Genomic DNA, 17602 nt, shown 5'->3' on the forward strand with positions numbered 1-17602 from the left:
GCCAAAAGTCCCCGGTATTTAACCAGATTCAAGCAGATGGTACTCTCCGCAGGGTTGACCATGTGGCTAACGAGACGTCAAATCTATCCCCGGTTCTTGCTCGGCTTTGCGAATGAGATGAAACAGTAGAGCAGGTATTCCTCTGCCACCCCACCGTCCGACATGTATTCAAGATGCCTAAAGAAGGTGGCTTTTGCGGGTATAGAAATATCCAGATGCTGGTCTCCCATATCCAGGATACCCGTGCGGATGGCTACGAACAATTTCCTGGAAGGCTCCCTACAATCTTGCGGTTACAGGACCTTATTGAGCAAGCCTGGGACTTGGGTTTTAACAGTAATGCGCAAATAGAAACAGGGGGGATTAAGGAAACAAGGAAATATATTGGGACTTCCGAGGTATTTAAATATTTCGACAAGAAAATGGCTGAGTAACGGTGGATAGTGATAATGCATGTTTTTACTGATTCATGATCAGGCTCAAGCCCTTTTTCTTAGTTTGGGGATTAAGTATGTACCCAATTCCACCAGCCGGCTGTCATTTTTTTGACCGAGTAATCTGACCCATTTGGCTAGGTGCGAGGCCGGCGCCTTCGGTACTACACAAGATATTTCTGCTTACCAAGCTCTTCTTGATGATATATTAGCATATTTCCTCCAGGCCTGCCCGACAAATGGCGAAAGGGTAAACCAAACAGAGTTACCGCCTATCTATCTCCAGCACCCAGGTATCCAGGCCACAGCAGAAGCAGCGTCGATAACATATCCGTACTAGAAGTTTTCATACTAATATATTAATGCTTTGGCAAAATGTTAGGGCACTCTCTGACAATCGTTGGTTTCGAAATACGTAAGAGCGGAAGCCCCAACCTCCTCGTCTTCGACCCAATGTTCAAAACGTCACCCGCAATTGAGAGACTTATTGGCAACAGCCGAGCGAGGCCACAGGATCCACGTTGCCTTATAAAGGCGTACCGGCGGGGTCCCGGCTACCTCCAAAAGCACAAGGAGTTTGAAATTCTCAAGTGAGTTGATCTCCTTTCTTTCCCCCCTTTATATATATACATATATATATACTTTTCCAGGTGTATTAATGGGAATTTACCACTAACAAAGGTAAAATAGGTTGTCTCCATCAATGAGATGGGAGATTCCATTGGAGCCAGAAAAATAAGGGCGCGCTGGCTAACACTGCATATTTTTCCACCTCCAATTATACTTCCCCCGCACCACTAAGGCAATGATCTCTTTGAGAGAATGTTTGTCATGCTTGTTTCAGGTCATTGACGGTTGCAACGTATTGATTTATAAATTATTTATCCGGGGGGTTTCCATTTTGAGTTTTCGTTTGAGTCTTGTTTTCCTATATTCACGCATGTAAAGGTTATCCCTTAGATTCGGCGTTTTAGTTTGGTGTATTTCCACCGATGACGCTCAAAGATCGAGTCGAAAGTTCCTTGTGTATTGACTCATACAGCGTAAATTTTAAATTTAGCCTGTAATCTACACGTGATTCTGTATCAAATATCGGACAAATTACGCCCAAACAGTTTTATATTATTTTCTTTTCAGCATCGCAATATCTCCCGCACATTCCTTGTCCTTCTCCCTTTCCTACATCTAACTTTATCATCCGCCGCGCGCACTCGCAAACCAAAAATGAGGACACTCCCTAATATTATCATCACTGGCACGCCTGGCGTAGGCAAAACTGTCCATTGCGAGCAGTTAGCTCAGGAAACTGGCCTGCGACACCTGTCAATTAACCAGGTAGTGAAGGAGCACAATTGCCATGAAGGATATGACGATACATTTCAAAGTTATATTGTGGATGATGATAAGGTATGTATACGACGTGCTTCTCTTACAATTTTTTTATGATATCTACTCTCGATGCAAGTAAGGGCGAGGATATAGGGCTAATGTGAAAATGCGTTTGCGGTGGTGTAGCTCCTCGATGCCATTGAAAAGGATGTACCAAAGGGCGGGTATCTTATTGATTGGCATGCCTGCGACCTTTTCCCCAAGTCTTGGATTGACCTAGTCGTGGTTATCCGGTGCAATTCTACTTCTATATTATATGACCGGCTTGCCGCCAGGTGAGCTGAATTTTATTGTGCCCTCTGTTTCCTCACAAGTATATGGAAGATCGTTAGAAAGGGATAGAAGGACTAATGAGTTTATTTATTTATTGGTTGCGGTTAATCACAGAGGCTACTCGGAACTCAAATTGCAGGAGAATCTTGACGTGGAAATATTCGATGTACTCCTCCAAGAGGCTAGGGAGTCATACGATGAGGAGATCGTTGTTGAATTGACGAGCGAGAATGATGAGGACATTGAAAGTAATTGCGCGCGTATCGAAGCTTGGATAGATTCTTGGAAAAAGGCTCGTGTGGAAAGCTCCGGCTGAATAGAACCTCTTTTCGCCTCCTAAAGTTCTAAGATATTTGGCAGAATATCAAGGATATGTCTCCGCGAGCCATTGCTTCAACTTCGCAAGCGCCTTGTATCGATGGGAGATAAGGTTCTAGATTGTTGCAAACACTCAGCGTCAATACGGTCAGATATATTTTCTGACAATCCAGCGTTGGGTAGACATGGTTGGACTCCTTTTTCCCTCCCTACCTTTTCGTCCTTGTCCATCTCTGCGAACGTATTCCCCTCATACTCGAATATGGGATCCCAACCTACGCGCGGTGCAATCATGGTCAGCTCATTCAATCCTTTGTTCGCTGGTTTAAAAAGGGAAGGGGATGTGACGGCCCTATTGGGTAAGCGGGGTTATACCGAATGTCGCCAGGCCCCTGGCTGGGACCATTCGACCCTACCATAAGGAAAATTCACATGTCAGGACGAAATCACGATCTACTGGGCCTCTATATCAACAATTTCTTAGACGGTTCGGATTGAGAAGCAGAATGATAACAATACCTCAGTCTTTCCTTGAAAAATGATTGGCTCCGCACCTGGTCCACTGGAAAACGCAAACGTGCACACTGCTACGATGGATTTGTCTTCATATGGATCCAACAACTTATTAAGCCCGTCGTGACCTAGGGCTTCGAGAAACCACTTGCTACAACTTTGTTGTCAGTTTCAAATTTCTTGAAATTCCTCACCGCCCCAGCGTAATCGTCTGTTTTATAGAGTGTGCACATGTATATAAGGGACACAGGGATATCAAAAGGGACGTTGCTTGGTGCTTGATAAGGATGAAGTCGAAAAGGACAGAAGGAAAACTCCTTACATATATGGCCCCGGCAGCCCTTTTAATGCATTGAATTCCAGAGCTGTATCCTCCGTCAACGCTGGCCCTTGTACCTATCCATTTCAAAATCACCCAGAATTTAGCTAGGTGGCCTGTATTTGCAATGTTTATTTTATTAAAAAAAAAAAAAAAAAAAAAAAAAATCAAATCAAATCAAATCAAATCAAATCAAATCAAACCATCCCAATGTGATAGAGGAAAAATCCAAAAAGGTGGTATATTAGATCATTTGAAATAAATCTATCTCCGACATATTCATTGACCATAATAAAAAATCAAACTCCTGCACATACCGTCTCCGCTGCTTTACGGCATTTCTCTTTTGCAATCTCCTCAATCGAACCCTGTATCTCAGGCACATCGATAGCCCGATTCTGCACTTCTATGGTATCCCCTAGAATAGCTTGGACTTCGGCTAGTTTGTTTTTGTTGCCTGTGATGAAGTTGATTGTTTTCATGATGGAGGGGCAGAGATGGTGATCGGATTATCCGCTAAGTGATATTGGTTAAGTGGAGGGTGGGCCAGATGTTTTCTTCCGGAGTTAATTTTGTTTGTCTTGTTTTGGATAAATACTCGCTGGGAGGGGGGTTGTTGTGTGAGCAATGTGCTACAGTGTACTTTGTTAAAAATTCGAGAAAGAAAGAGAACAATTGGTCTGGGAGATTTCAAACTCTTATCAGATGAAGATACGTTTATTTATCGAAAAAGCGTTGCCAAGAATCTTCTTACCCACCCATGACATCATTGCATCTCTCAACTGTGATCTCGTAAGTGAGGAAAATTCAAAATTAGTATAAGTTAACTAGTTGAATTAGGGAATGAGTGTTTTCCTAGAATCTAACAATAAACATCTCGCTATCTATGTAATTTCGGCTAGGCTGGCAAAATGGGATCTCGAATACATTATATATACGCTATCCCGTAAACAAAATGGGGTAGATCTGGCTTGATTGATATAAGGACTAACAGAAAATAAAAGAGAAACTGGAATCCCGTTGTTATTAGTACTTTTCACGCCCGAGATTCCCTGCCTGCCACTCCAAAGCATCCAAAAAAAAAAAAAAGGCAAAATTAGGTTTACATCAACCACATCAACTCAAAGAATTTCTTAGAAAATAATGCGAAACAACGCTAGCAAAATTATATACGGAGTCCAGTTGAGAGAGTATATCTTCTAGCGCATTGATGGGGGAGGCGGGTGTGAGTTTGCTGTTGATTTGTCTGTAGGGCATCAGGGGAGACGAATAGCAACAACACTAGCAGGAGACCATAACACAAGTGGAGTAAGAATTATATTAGGGTACAGGAGAACGGTGGGGTTTCGATTGAGTTTTGTGGAATTGAAAAAGGAAATGGACGTAGACAAATTCCTCACAGCAAACAAAACAATACCAAGTAGAATTTAAACGAGGGAAAAACGAGAAACACCGGGTTTGCTAAAAGGCGCGGTGAGAGGCCGAACGGCGAAACAAGAAAGATAAATAATATTCAATGAGCAACGGACGGAGGGAGCGGTCTTTGAAAATCGCTTCCACTCATCCAAGGTCTATAGAGCGGGCAGCGACTCAGACGCCGAATTTGGGAGAGTAGATGGATACAATTGAATCACCATAATCGAGGCGGGCTCCCAAATACTATTAAGGATAGATACACACAATGGATGACCAATTGAGCACGCGGGGGAAATGAAGATGAAATGCGTCGCTATTTTATTTATGAGGAATCGCTGGGGGCGTCGGGGCCATCAGCCATGTCAAGCTTCTCTTGCTGTGCCATTGCTTGTATGGAGACAATCTCTGCAAGGCGTTTTAGACGGGGTGTTTGGAGCCCTAATTGTTTTATGTTAGTATAGCTCAAATCATCATTGTAGTGCCTTGCACTGGGTATGTGTAGATATAGATCTTACATGATGGGGTATATGTTTCCAAAGCATTAATTGAGCGTGGCTCGGCGATTTCGTAGGGCCCGCTATCTTCTATGTCAACAGCGGTTAAGAGGAGGACATCACTCTTCTCAGTGACGCGAGAGGCAACAGCTTTCATGATTTCGCCGTTAATAGGCTGTTCGTAGTCGGCGACCAGGTACTGGTTGAGGAGCTTTTGAATTTGATTTGGCGAGAGCCTATTGCAGAAATACTATTAGAACCTTGAATTATGTAGCAAGGGCTATGGTGGGAACGACGATTTACTTACATCCAGCAAATATCTTGAATGATCTCGATATCGTTGAGAGTTGCCTTCTTGAGCTGAAGCAATTTCGTCGCTTGCTAAAATAGGGGATTCATTAGCCGAAAATCCACATTCGCCAGAGAAACCATGAACTTACCATGAGGTGTTCGAGCTGCAGGGTTCCTTCCGGCATGTCATGGCTCTTGCACCATTCCTCAATCCGAGTGATATTGTAATTGATCTGTAGACCACGCTTCCAGGACAAGAAATTTCTTCTCATTAGGAGATCGTTGAATGCCGTGACGCCGACAAGACGGAGTAGCTCATTGACTGTTTGCAAGATGATAGAGTCCTCAAGATAGTACGCCTTCATCGCCTTGTATACATTGTTAAGAAGGCTCAAGAGATTGTCCATACTATAAGCAGGGGTGTTAGATGGGAGGAGTTTCCCGAGGAAGCGGTTAGTTTCATTGGTAACGAATCCTGGAAGTGATTGCGACTCGATAATTGCGGGGACAACCATCTTGTAAAGTTTTTGTTTCAAAACTTTCATCCAAGTGTGGTATATATTGAATTCCAAGCTCTCTAGATCATGTTTCACAATTTCCAAAAGACGATCGTATTCGTAACTATCGGTTTTCTGAGCCGCATACCAATCCTCAGCCAGGAAAACAAAGGATAGCATCTCGTGAACGTTGGAAAGCCAGAACGCGCCAGGGTTAATTGCATCTTCACCTTCATGCTGCAGGACGTCTTGCTGAATAGATTGCATTACATTAGCAAGGAAGCGTTCGGATTCCTTGACAAAGCCATTATTCCACATCTCGGACGTAACAAGATTAATAAGGTATGAGGGGAAGAGAACCTCTTTCTCGGTTGGTGGTGGAGTAGAGCCAGGAAGAGGAATTTTAAGGTTGCGGATAAGACCAATCGTAACTTCGTCGTTGAGCTCGTCTTCTTCAGATAACAACGTCTCCAGTTCCATTTCAATAGAGTCCACTCCTGGGGCAAAAGTAGAACCAGATAGATTGGAACGGCGGCCAGCGCTAGGCACAGCCATCGATACTGGCCGTGGGTTATAAGCACCGCTGAACCGATCGACGTCTATCTTCTCCGTGCCAGCACTCCGTCTCTTCGGCTTCGGCTTCTTGGATGAAACCAGATTGATTAACCCAGTAATACCAGGTTGAGAGGTGACCCCGTTCTGAAGATCTCCACTAACCCCATTGACAGGTACAGCCCTCTTAGCAAGCTCTAGTTCATCCTGTAATTCAGTGATTAACTGGCGAAGGGATTCTTTCTCGACTTCGTGGTCAGCATTGGCTTGTCTCAGTTTTTCAAGCTCGGCAGTTGCCACCTTGAGAGATTCGCGCGACACCTTTTCTTCTTCCTGTAGTCGCTTGACGGTGGCCAATGCCTCGGCATGGTTGTGTTGCAATTTATTCATGTCTTCTTCCAAGGCAGTCAACTGTGCAGCGGCAATACCAGCTTGGTTCGCCTCGGCTTGTAGCTCTCGGCTGCGAGCTTCCAGTGCATTGTGTCGACTTCTCCAGGATTTGAGCTGGCTGTCATAATTCTCGAGTTGTGTTGTAAGAGTCTTGTTCTCTCGCTTAAGAGTCCCAAGGGATTGAGTAAGTTCAACGACCTTGTTTTCTAGTTTATAAGATATTTGTTTAAGATCCCTTGCCTCTTCACGCAACTTCTTGTACAGAAGCCGTGCCTTTCTTCCTCTGTAAAGATTCTGAATAATAATGACTTTCTTGCGGTATTGTCTCCAAGCACGGATTGAACGCCAGGATCGGAATGCACGCTGAATGGTCTTGGCTGCATTTCCAAGGATGGTATCCATGATGTTGCGCCGGCAAAGGTAACCTTTCGCAACGGACTCGAAAAGAACGATATTGTTCCGAATACTGACATAATGTTTTCGCTCCTTCTGACCACGCCAAACTCTTTGAATTGTTGTGGCGGCTTTAATACAACGAATCTCCTCGGCGCGCTGTCTCGCCAAGAACCCTCTGATCACACTTTGTGTAGTAAGGATAGACTCGCGAGCCTCAAGGTATCTGCGGCGATAGTACTTGCATTTCAAGTTCTTCTGGATCATTGTTGCACATTCATTCAACCGCGAAGTGCGGAGATTCTCAAGGAAAGCAAGCATGCCTGCTCGGAAAAAGATCTTTGTCAAGCCGAGCTGGTATTTATCTTGCTGATGGCTGGCATCGCCAAGAGCTTTTCGCAAAATTGCATGACCCATGTCACGAATTTCAGACGTCCATTGAGAAGAGTGGCAGAGCATGTAGTAGCGGAGAGCAAATTCTTCGTATGTCCAGCGGGTCGGGTAGCCAGCGCAGCTTATCCTAACCGTTTCAAGTACACCACACGCTCTCAACTGGCTAAGAACCATGGGCCCTTCAAACTTCCACGCTTCCTTGCCCTCATTAGGTTTTATACAGCGAATATAATGAACATCAGTCGAGTTGATGGTGTTCATAAGCTCAATCAAAGATGACTTGAAGATGCCGCCAAGCGTAGGTTTGCGATTGACTGCAACACCGATCTTCCGCCCTGGTGCTGCAACTGGGCGCGAGGACACTGCCGCGGAGTCCTTCTCACGTACAGCGGATGCTGCTTCGAGAACGGCTTTCACAAAGCCGTTGGAGGATTTACGGAGTATTTCCATATGCTCATCCGGAACAGTGTCCCTGTTCTTTTCAATAAATCCATCAGATTCATACGTGACATCGACGGCGTATGGCACACAGTGCAGGCAGACTTACCGATCGAGGTTTCTTGTAGAACTTTTGTTTATTGACCCAAAGTGGGTGATGCAGCTTGTACGAAATGATCATCAGAGCCCATTGGTAACCGAGACTCTTCATCCAGCAAGGACAGGACTCCGAGCTTTCCTTCAATAAGATCAATGCATGGTTGATTGTCTGAGAAATCAATAAATTACCAATCGATTTCTTCATGACATACTCTTCCTGCTCGAGTTTGAACACATGCTGATTGAATTCTTGCTGCAACTTCTCGTTGGCATAATTGATGCAAAATTGTTCGAAGGAGTTTTTGGCGAAATGTTCGAAACCATAAATATCTAGAACTCCAATGAAGGAATTTACCCTGTTTAACACATCTTCTGTAGCTAGCCCGCGGTTAATGGTTTCCACTAACCAATCGAACAAGCTTGAGTAAATGAATTTCGCAACGGAATCTCGGACAACTACAGCCTGTTGCTGGGTAAGATTCGATGTAATTTTTTCGCCGCGAGTGATAAGCTGCTTTTTCACAATCCATTTTGAGAACTCGCCCGCTTCTATACCCAGCATCTCGCATGCGCGCACAAGAGACGGTTCCGTGGAAGAAAGAGAAGAATCACTTCGAGTGGCCTGAATTTTAACATTTCCTAGGTGTAGGAGAGCGGCTAGGATGCGGAATATATCAGTCTGGGTCTCCTTTGCTACGCCTATTGTCGTAAGTGATTTCCTTGTGGCGTCAAATTCGGCTTTATCGTCAACCCCATCGATCATTGGAGCACCTCCTTGATTCAGATACTCGAATTCTTCAATGGGCAAGAGGCCCAACTCTTGCCGTTCCGAGTCCGTAGCTCCAACAACTAGTTGGTAGAAAATATGGTAATTTCTCTCTTTCAGAGGTTGGAAGACAAGTCTTGAACGCTCAAGGAGATATGTTCTTATTTTCGCGCCAATAATATTTGTCTTGTCGTCAAACATAATCTCAATGTATTTTCCGAATCGGGAAGAATTGTCGTTACGTGTAGTCTTTGCATTTCCGAACGCCTCCATGACCGGATTTGTTGCCAAAATTTGCTCCTCTGTCTCACTGATTGAATCCGCCCTTCCCGCATTGTATGATCCCTGGTTGGGAGTCCCTCTAGTGGCAAAATATCTCATGATATATTTCGCGCTCACAGTCTTTCCTGCTCCGGATTCGCCGGACACAACGATCGTTTGATTTCGGCCGTCTCTCAACATATCACTACATTTGTGTATTTCCGAAATCAGAAAATAGACACTAGATCAGCATCAACAGGTAGACGGATATTTACTCACGAGAATGCTTCCTCAGCAATAGCAAAAAGATGAGGAGCTTGTGTGGCCCGCTGTTTCCCGGCATATACCTGAACCATCTGCGGGACGTAGAGCGAATCGACACGAGCAAATGGATTCGTTGCGATGAGAACAATACCGCTGTATGTATAAATTTCCTTTTGAGCATATCGGAGCTTGATGGCTTGTAGCACTATATAGCAGATCCGTCAGAGAGGAATAGATCTCCAAGTATGGAGATATCGCGACACCAAACGTACCAGCTGGTTCATTCAAATGGGATAGATTCGTCAGGTCCTCACTGGCCTCCAACATGGATGGATTCATTAGCGGCGGAAGGGATCCATTGTTGTCCAGCTGCAATTCAGCTTCTGTCGTTTCGATTGTCTTGGTCTGTTATTTTTTGGCGAGGAAAAATGGGATTTTTGTCAGTGATATTTCCAGGTGTAAAGTTGTACAATCATAAACACGAATATATATGTACAGAGCTTCAATGGAAATGGGAAGCATGCTAACCTCTCCGTTTTCCAGGGAAAAGACCAGAACGACTTTGTCCCCATCCACCAACTTCTCAACAAGCTCAGAGCCTACCCATCCTTCTGTCGGGTCCGGCTGCCATGCTCGGGTACCAACGTTGAATATGTGAACCATATTTGCAAACTACAACTCCAACACCACAACACGAACAGATCGTTAGATACGCTTTCTGTACCGAGCACCGGAGTTGTTTTATCCAGAAATTCGAAATGCCCGCGGTGCAAGACTGATGATGGATTGAGTATGACACTTCGCGTTCCCGCATTCAAAATCGAGGCCAAAACGACGACACCAACAGGATAACAAGAGATTAATGTGAAACGGGTTCGCCGTGAGAAAGGCCAGCAAACGGTGTGCAGCCCAAGGCAATTGCAGTTGCACGCGGGTCTGATTCGAGAGGGTCCCCTCAAAAAAAAAAAAAGAAAGATTGCCGAGATGGTGCTGGAGAACCAAAAACCGCCAGGGTTTCCAGACAGACGGATAGACAAGCAAGCAAAAACGAAAACGACAGTCAGGGGGCAGCAGGCCAAATGAGCAAGCCTGTTGTTAAGGTTGGGGTGTTTTAGCGAGCTGGGATTGCCCCTGAGCAGTGCTGTGGTGGTTCCAGCGGGAGAGTTTCGAGCCTCCGTGGCACGGAGTGGAGAGCCACGTGATTCCCACACGAGCCTAAGCTGGGAGATGTTTGGGAACAGGACGATCGTTGTTTCAAAAATATAGCATTGTGTTTGAGATTTTGCTCCAAAGACCTGCGTTTATTGTTTCATTATTTGCATCATACATTGTACTGTACATGTGCACATTCATCAAATTGAAATGTATCCCTCCATGTTGATATAACCTTATTTATACATAAACTTATTTGTTAAAGCTAACTACCATATTAGCAGAAACGAGTAGGTGATATTACAAATTTCATTGCTTAATTTATTCTATTACTGAGAAAAAGAATCCCCCAGATTAAAGAAAAAAAAAGAAAAGAAGCAGCTCAAATAATGAATTTCGTTGGGTTCTGTTGGCCCAGAACTCTATTGAAAACGATCGTAAAATGGATAGGATAGGGTGAGGTGTGTAATAAGTAGAGTATTGAGGGGAAAACATGGTTTTTATCTGTCTCAGACAGCCAAGTACCGGAAATTTATCCCTAGCTATCATAAATACATGACAGACCAACCACACATACCAGAAAGAATAGCGGCAGAGGCGGCGCTATGTGTGTTTCCTTTCAAAGATAGGGGGGTTAGGAATGGTAATGGGCAACAGACGGAAAGAAGGGAGTGCAAAGAAACGAAGTAAGAAGAAGGACGGATGCTATTGTCCATATTATATATGTATTATTAGGCTCAATCTCGGTGCATAACGCAATAAAAAGAAGAAAGGAACTTAAACTGGGAAAATTGCACATAGACATGAACTATGGAGCATAGTAGAAAGAAAGAGAGAGAAAGAGAGAGAGAGAGAGAAGGGGGGGAAGAATAAACACAAACAGGTTGGTAACATGTGGTTTAAAATTGATAAAAAAGGGAGGGGAAACGGACTCCCAGAAGCACAAGGCAAACTATTTTTATGAAGAAAAAGAAAAGAAAGAGAAAGAAAAGCCCTTCTCTAGCTCTGCTTGCATTCCGCAGCCTCTTTCTTGGGCTTCGTTCCATCGTCCTGGTATATCTGAGTTAGCTCTAGGTATTCTTGGAATTGGAATAGAAATCTCGAGTTTTCCTACCTCCTCATCGGTTTAGTCATCCCATTTCTCCCCTCCGTTCTCCGGTCATCATCGTCGTCGTCGTTGTCGTCGTCGTCCATCCTCATCATCGTCATCGAAATCGTCCCATGTCCATCTCCCTCATCGTATTCCTCAAAATTGAAGAGCTTCTCCGGTGAACCCAGTCGACGGCTCGGGGAATGAGTTTCTCCTTAATGTCCTCACCAAGAGTGTAGTCCAACTCCAGTCGCTCTTCAATATCGGATGCCGCGTCATCGTCACCACCTGCTGGCACTTTTGGTGGGGAGAAGAAATTGAAGAACGAATCTGTGGGAACCTTGACCTTCACAACGCGGGTCTGCTTGGTACCTAGATTTCATAAATAACGACGGTTAGAATATTGATGTTTGACGCACTTGGATTGAACAAAATCCTTACTTTTATTTCGTTGCTTTTTGCTTTCGTATCGGACGGTAAGGTCCTTGCCCTCTTTCCATTCAATCTCATCGCCCTCGGCATGATCGTAAATGAAATCGCCACCGTAACCACTTTCTTCCTGATAGTAATAGGTCTTAGAGATGGTTTTGTTGGTAAAAAACTGGTTTTCAGCAAACTCGAATATCAGGCGGAAACCGGGACGTTCGAGATATTCCATACGAATGTCGGTCAATTGTTTCAATGCCTCCTCGTCCCTGTCGGTGATCATTTCAGAAAGAGAGATATGGTTCTTCATGGCAGAGAGCCAGAACTCGGGAATACCAGCGGCTACAGGCACATCAATATCTTCCGATTTTGCTTCATCCTTCGCCTTAGAATCCCGCTCTTCGTCCTCATCTTCTGGTTTACCAGCCTGTACTTCGTCTTCGGTAGGCTCAGATTGTCCGTTGACGATAGTCGCACGTTTAGCGTACAAAGGTTTAAATTTGGCAAAGTATTCCTTTTCTAGCTCGAGGACTTTTTGTTGGAATTCCGCCTCAAGTTTTGAATGCTCTTTCTGGATTCCTTTCAGGCCTGTTACACGACGACGAACGGGCGCAGGGAGAGACTCCACATAACCAGACGATCGGCCAACCAAAGACCCAAGTCTCCCCTGGATCATGGAAATCAGTTTTGGGTTTTGCGCAAAGAGCGAAGCTGCCGTTGCACGGTCGAGGTCCTCTGCAAGTCATAAGACTTCAGGTTAGTTGACATAACAAAATGCTGACAATGACGAATACTCAATCACAACGAGGATGTGAATAAACACAAACCACGCACCTTCTTTAATGCTGGCGACACCAGGTTGTTGGGCATGCGAGGAGATGGGAGCATTGTTAGCTGGGGTGTTTTGGGGGGTACTGTTTGTGATTGTCGACGATTAGCGGTCAGAAACGGTTTGGGGATGGAGTAGGTGGGGTATGCGTACGGGGCTGTGGGAAATTCCACTTTCTTGTTTCGAATGGGTTCCGACATCTTTCCGAGCAGGCTGGGGGGATAGAGAGAGTGCACTGGGGAGATGCTGGAAAAGGAGGTGTGATGGGAGGAGAGAGTCACGAAGAGGGAGGAATTGAGATGAGGACGACAATATGTTTTGGGTTTTTTTTTTCCTCAGCGGCGAAACGCACCGATGGGGTCCTTTTGGTGGGAACAATTAGCGCGGTTTTGGTTGAGGGGGCTTGGCACAGTCCAGACACAGAGTCAGCGAAAGATAAACAAAATGCTAGTTAACCTCGCAGTAAAGTAAAGAGCAAAACAAAGAACATGAGTGCTACGGGACCATATAACTAGATGCAGGTAGATTGGTGGGAACCCAAGACGTCCATTTGGCTGGCGAATTTCCGGAGCGTTTATCTAACTTGTGTATATGTAGTAACTTTGAACCCATACACAATCCAGAGGAGGCTATGAGATACTCAAGTAAGTGCCAGCAGACAATTGCTTCCGAGATACCCCCCTATCCTTTACTTAATGATCAAAAGCCCGACATTAGTTGTTAGAAAAATATTATGCCCGAAAGGTGTCCAAACGCTTGCATTCCAATCTTGGAAGGTTCTACAGCTAGTTCACGTGATTATCACTATCCGCAACCTTGGAAGCCTTCTCACGAGCAAACCTTGGGCTTTCGGAAATTTGACTTATCTAGGTCCTCCAGAAACCAAAGCCCGGGTTGGAAAATGTTCGCCAGGGAAATAGAATTGTTTGAGAGTGAGTGAAAAGCACATGAGGATCATGGCGGGACATGAGCCTTCTGCGGAGTGGGACAGGGTTGGCGGACCGGAGTCCCCTCTCGGTCATCGAAGATCATCAGTGAGAAGCAGGTGCGTGCTATATTACAAAACGTGTTCAAGATACACTGGCGTATAACTGACTATATGTGTAGCTCTAGTATCATATCTGATGTTGAAATGGCGCACGATGAGGTCCGTATACGGACCCTCTGACTCCCTGCCACGAGAGAAGTGGAACGAATGAATTTTGACGTTGAGATAGATCTATGCGGGGCCCGTTTCAGAGAGCATCCCCTCTAGCTCTGCCTCTTTTGTACCTCGCCGATCTCGCCGTGAATCGCAACTCAGTTTCACTTACTTCAGGGAAACCTCGGAGGTGCCGGAGTGGGCAGTTGTGGACGCCGTTGGAGATGAAGATGAAGTCGCAAGTGGGTATGCGGGAGGAAATGAGGTCGACATTGAGGAGGCACCGCTAAGTCCTAGCCGTGCTTCAATGGACTCCCGTGTTGCCAGAGATTCCTTCGATGCGCCATTGCTACATCGAGACGAGTCTCCCGAGGGTTCAGTGAGACGACAGTCCCTTGACGAGGTGACTAGCCAGAAAATATACGTCGCAACGGAAGATCTGACGGTGGTAATCGCGGGTTTCAACACTAGTATTTCTGGCTATCTCCTATACCTTACAGTCTGCTTCCTATCATGTGGTTTAGGGTACCTTCTTTTTCGATGGCTTCCCCGATGGCGTATGAGACTAATCGGCACGCCAACACCATTATGCCGATGTCAATGGGCCGTAGTCGAGGTAAGATATTTCTCTCCTTTTCTAATTGATTGACACGACTGAAATGAAGTAGGATCAATGGTCACAATTGACCGTTCACGAAGTTGTCAGCCAGCCGTATGATCGCCCGTTATCCACGGTCTTTGGCGCTCCGGCCAAGGAGGTTGACACTCCCATATTTGATGAGGAGTATGACCCTGTTATTTCAACCCTACGGTTCTTGGATTTTCGCTATATTCGCTTTTACTACCATCCTGCCGAATACCGATTTTTGCAGTGTACCGGGTGGAAAGATCCTTCTTGGACAAGCATTAAAGCTTTGCGAGTTGGGTTAACGGCGGAAGAGAGGGATTTTCGGGAACAAATATTTGGGCTCGAACATAATCGATATCCGGCAAAAAAGTATCCCGCAAATCCATGGTCGACGAAGTGAGTTCCTCTTTTCCTTTTCTTTTTTTGTTTTAATGGTCGTGTACAACAGCTTATCTCCTCTGCTTCGAGGCTTTCCACCCATTCTACATCTTCCAGGTTGCTAGTTTGATCCTTTGGTCAATGGATCAATATTATTATTATGCGGCCTGTATTCTTCTTATTTCGAGTCTTCAGTATTACAACAACGACCATAGAAACAAGATCGGTATTCTATTTCTAAAGTCCTCGACTTTTCAAAGGCTGTCCTGACTCTGAGTATCAGACAATGCGGCGTCTTAGAGAAATCTCCCACTTCGAATGTAATGTCCGAGTGTTGAGGAGTGGATTCTGTAGGAGTTTCTCTTTCCAAACCCGATTAGATTCTCCTTCCTAAAAACAGTGTTATGAGTCAGATGTTGATAATGTATAGGGAGAACTATTCAGTCACACGACCTAGCCCCAGGCGATGTGTATGAGGTTTCCGATCCATCCCTGACTCAAGTTCCATGCGATTGTTTACTCCTAACTGGAGACTGCATCGTTAATGAGAGCATGCTGACAGGTTCGCAAACCCTCGACTTTTCGAAACAGCAATACTAAACCCGAACTAGGTGAATCCGTTCCTGTCGCAAAAACCCCAACCACAAATGAAGCTCTTGCCTCTCTCGACATCAGTGCGCCATCGGTCCAACCAAATGTCGCAAAACATTCCCTTTTCTCCGGAACAAGGATAATAAGAGCTAGGCGCCCGCAAGATCCTAAGGATGACGAAGCCGTCGCATTAGCTATGGTGATCAGAACAGGTTTTAATACAACAAAGGGCGCCCTTGTTCGCTCAATGCTTTTTCCGAAGCCATCTGGCTTCAAATTCTACCGAGATTCTTTCCGGTATATTTCAGTCATGGGTATTGTTGCTGGATTCGGATTCATAGCGTCTTTCATAAATTTTGTCAGATTAGGGGTATGGGAATGACTTGATTTCTGATTAAGTTTCTCTTTCAACCTAACCGCTTTGTATCAGCTCCCCTGGCGTACCATTATTATCCGTGCTCTTGACCTTATCACCATTGTTGTTCCACCCGCGCTACCTGCTACACTATCGATTGGCACAAATTTTGCCCTCTCTCGGCTCAAAAAGGAGAAAATTTTTTGCATTAGTCCTCAAAGGTAAGCCTTCAAGCGAAGAAGATGAACACCGGTAACTGCGTTGCTGAAAGGTCCCTTACAGGGTTAATGTTGGCGGGAAGCTCAATGTAGTTTGTTTCGATAAGACGGGGACTCTAACGGAGGACGGTCTTGATGTCTTGGGGGTTAGGGTAATTTGCGGACCGGACTTAAGGTAAGTCAATCTCTTAACGCAAAAGAACCTATGCTAATTCCAACCGATTCGACGTACCGTACTAGATTTAGCGACCTCCTCACCGAATCATCGTCCATTCTTCCTCATCGGTCGTATGAGAGAGAACCCACGGTGGACTATCGTGCAAACAGATATATTCTCTATACCATGGCAACGTGCCACTCCTTGCGGATTGTCGATGGTGAACTGATTGGTGATCCCCTAGATGTGAAAATGTTCCAGTTCATTGGGTGGTCATTTGAAGAAGGGAGCCATAATGCTGCAGATATAGAGATGGACCGTGACTATGGTTCTCCATCTATCGCCAGGCCACCAGCTGACTTTTCTCCTGATTATAATGATCCTGACCCAATTGTAAGTTGTTCTTCTGAATCGCTTTTCTCCCCGCTAACGATCTTACAATAGGGCAAACCATTCGAGCTCGGTGTCCTCAGGTCATTCGAATTCGTGTCCCAACTTCGTCGGTCAAGCGTTATAGCTCGACAGTTTGGCGACCCAGGTGCCTTCGTATTCGTAAAAGGGGCCCCTGAATGCATGAAAGACATATGTCTTCCCGAAAGCTGTAAGTAAATTACCGCGACTCAGGCTATAATTCCAGGCTAATAAAGTTGTGAACAGTACCTCCCGATTTTGAAGATCTGCTTAGCTTCTACACCCATCGAGGTTTCCGTGTTATTGCCTGTGCAGCAAAACATTTCCAGAAGCTCAGCTGGATAAAGGTACAGAAACTACATCGTCTGGAAGCCGAATCTGATCTCGAATTCATTGGCTTCATTGTCTTCGAAAACAAGCTCAAACCTAGTTCCAAAGGTGTCATCACTGAACTAAACCAAGCTCACATTCGAAACATCATGTGTACTGGAGATAATATCCTGACACGTGTCAGTGTCGCCCGAGAATGCAGAATTATAGACTCGTCGAGTCCATGCTTTGTACCCCGGTTTGTTGACGGTAAAATATCGGGACTCATGTCGTGTTACAGACGATATCACCTCACTCACTTCCAGGATATCTGTTCGACCCCTATGCACCTCTGAGCTGAGAGAATACATAAAACTTAGAATGGTCTTCTCGACAAAACACACTGGACGGGATGCT

The 17602-nt window shown here is 45.1% G+C and overlaps 6 protein-coding genes across 6 annotated transcripts in view; 3 read left to right on the plus strand and 3 right to left on the minus strand.

Annotated features, from left to right (window-relative positions):
- Window positions 1–173: 173 nt before the first annotated feature.
- Window positions 174–1173, plus strand: HCAG_03102 (predicted protein; the record flags this gene model as incomplete). Its single annotated transcript, XM_001542881.1, has 5 exons — window positions 174–398; window positions 478–509; window positions 576–727; window positions 817–1024; window positions 1125–1173. The coding sequence occupies 5 exons, from the start codon at window positions 174–176 to the stop codon at window positions 1171–1173; spliced, it is 666 nt and encodes a 221-aa protein (XP_001542931.1).
- Window positions 1174–1658: 485 nt separating this feature from the next.
- On the plus strand, window positions 1659–2412 carry HCAG_03103 (POS9-activating factor FAP7; the record flags this gene model as incomplete). The annotated part of the gene is made up of 3 exons (XM_001542882.1): window positions 1659–1841; window positions 1950–2098; window positions 2211–2412. The coding sequence occupies 3 exons, from the start codon at window positions 1659–1661 to the stop codon at window positions 2410–2412; spliced, it is 534 nt and encodes a 177-aa protein (XP_001542932.1).
- A 307-nt stretch (window positions 2413–2719) lies between these two features.
- HCAG_03104 (predicted protein) lies at window positions 2720–3728 on the minus strand (the record flags this gene model as incomplete). The annotated part of the gene is made up of 4 exons (XM_001542883.1): window positions 2720–2826; window positions 2969–3078; window positions 3250–3323; window positions 3564–3728. The coding sequence occupies 4 exons, from the start codon at window positions 3726–3728 to the stop codon at window positions 2720–2722; spliced, it is 456 nt and encodes a 151-aa protein (XP_001542933.1).
- Window positions 3729–4984: 1256 nt separating this feature from the next.
- Window positions 4985–10163, minus strand: HCAG_03105 (hypothetical protein; the record flags this gene model as incomplete). Its single annotated transcript, XM_001542884.1, has 10 exons — window positions 4985–5100; window positions 5178–5392; window positions 5464–5537; window positions 5597–8144; window positions 8220–8231; window positions 8422–8565; window positions 8617–9441; window positions 9516–9705; window positions 9773–9905; window positions 10029–10163. 10 exons carry the CDS (start codon window positions 10161–10163, stop codon window positions 4985–4987), a joined length of 4392 nt encoding a protein of 1463 aa, XP_001542934.1.
- A 1694-nt stretch (window positions 10164–11857) lies between these two features.
- On the minus strand, window positions 11858–13197 carry HCAG_03106 (conserved hypothetical protein; the record flags this gene model as incomplete). The annotated part of the gene is made up of 4 exons (XM_001542885.1): window positions 11858–12114; window positions 12184–12903; window positions 13003–13082; window positions 13151–13197. The coding sequence occupies 4 exons, from the start codon at window positions 13195–13197 to the stop codon at window positions 11858–11860; spliced, it is 1104 nt and encodes a 367-aa protein (XP_001542935.1).
- A 756-nt stretch (window positions 13198–13953) lies between these two features.
- The window catches only part of HCAG_03107 (hypothetical protein), a gene marked incomplete at both ends in the record, with an annotated part of 4593 nt that continues 944 nt past the window's right edge, over window positions 13954–17602 (plus strand). The window contains 13 exons of the mRNA XM_001542886.1: window positions 13954–14042; window positions 14105–14144; window positions 14215–14754; window positions 14807–15162; window positions 15445–15494; window positions 15575–15614; window positions 15736–16105; window positions 16166–16311; window positions 16373–16483; window positions 16549–16858; window positions 16910–17066; window positions 17123–17385; window positions 17417–17455. Coding sequence (XP_001542936.1) covers window positions 13954–14042; window positions 14105–14144; window positions 14215–14754; window positions 14807–15162; window positions 15445–15494; window positions 15575–15614; window positions 15736–16105; window positions 16166–16311; window positions 16373–16483; window positions 16549–16858; window positions 16910–17066; window positions 17123–17385; window positions 17417–17455 — 2511 coding nt within the window. The remainder of the gene's footprint in view (window positions 14043–14104; window positions 14145–14214; window positions 14755–14806; window positions 15163–15444; window positions 15495–15574; window positions 15615–15735; window positions 16106–16165; window positions 16312–16372; window positions 16484–16548; window positions 16859–16909; window positions 17067–17122; window positions 17386–17416; window positions 17456–17602) is intronic.

Source organism: Histoplasma capsulatum, genomic scaffold (genome assembly GCF_000149585.1).
Source record: "Histoplasma capsulatum NAm1 scaffold_2 genomic scaffold, whole genome shotgun sequence".
NCBI lineage: Eukaryota > Fungi > Ascomycota > Eurotiomycetes > Onygenales > Ajellomycetaceae > Histoplasma > Histoplasma mississippiense.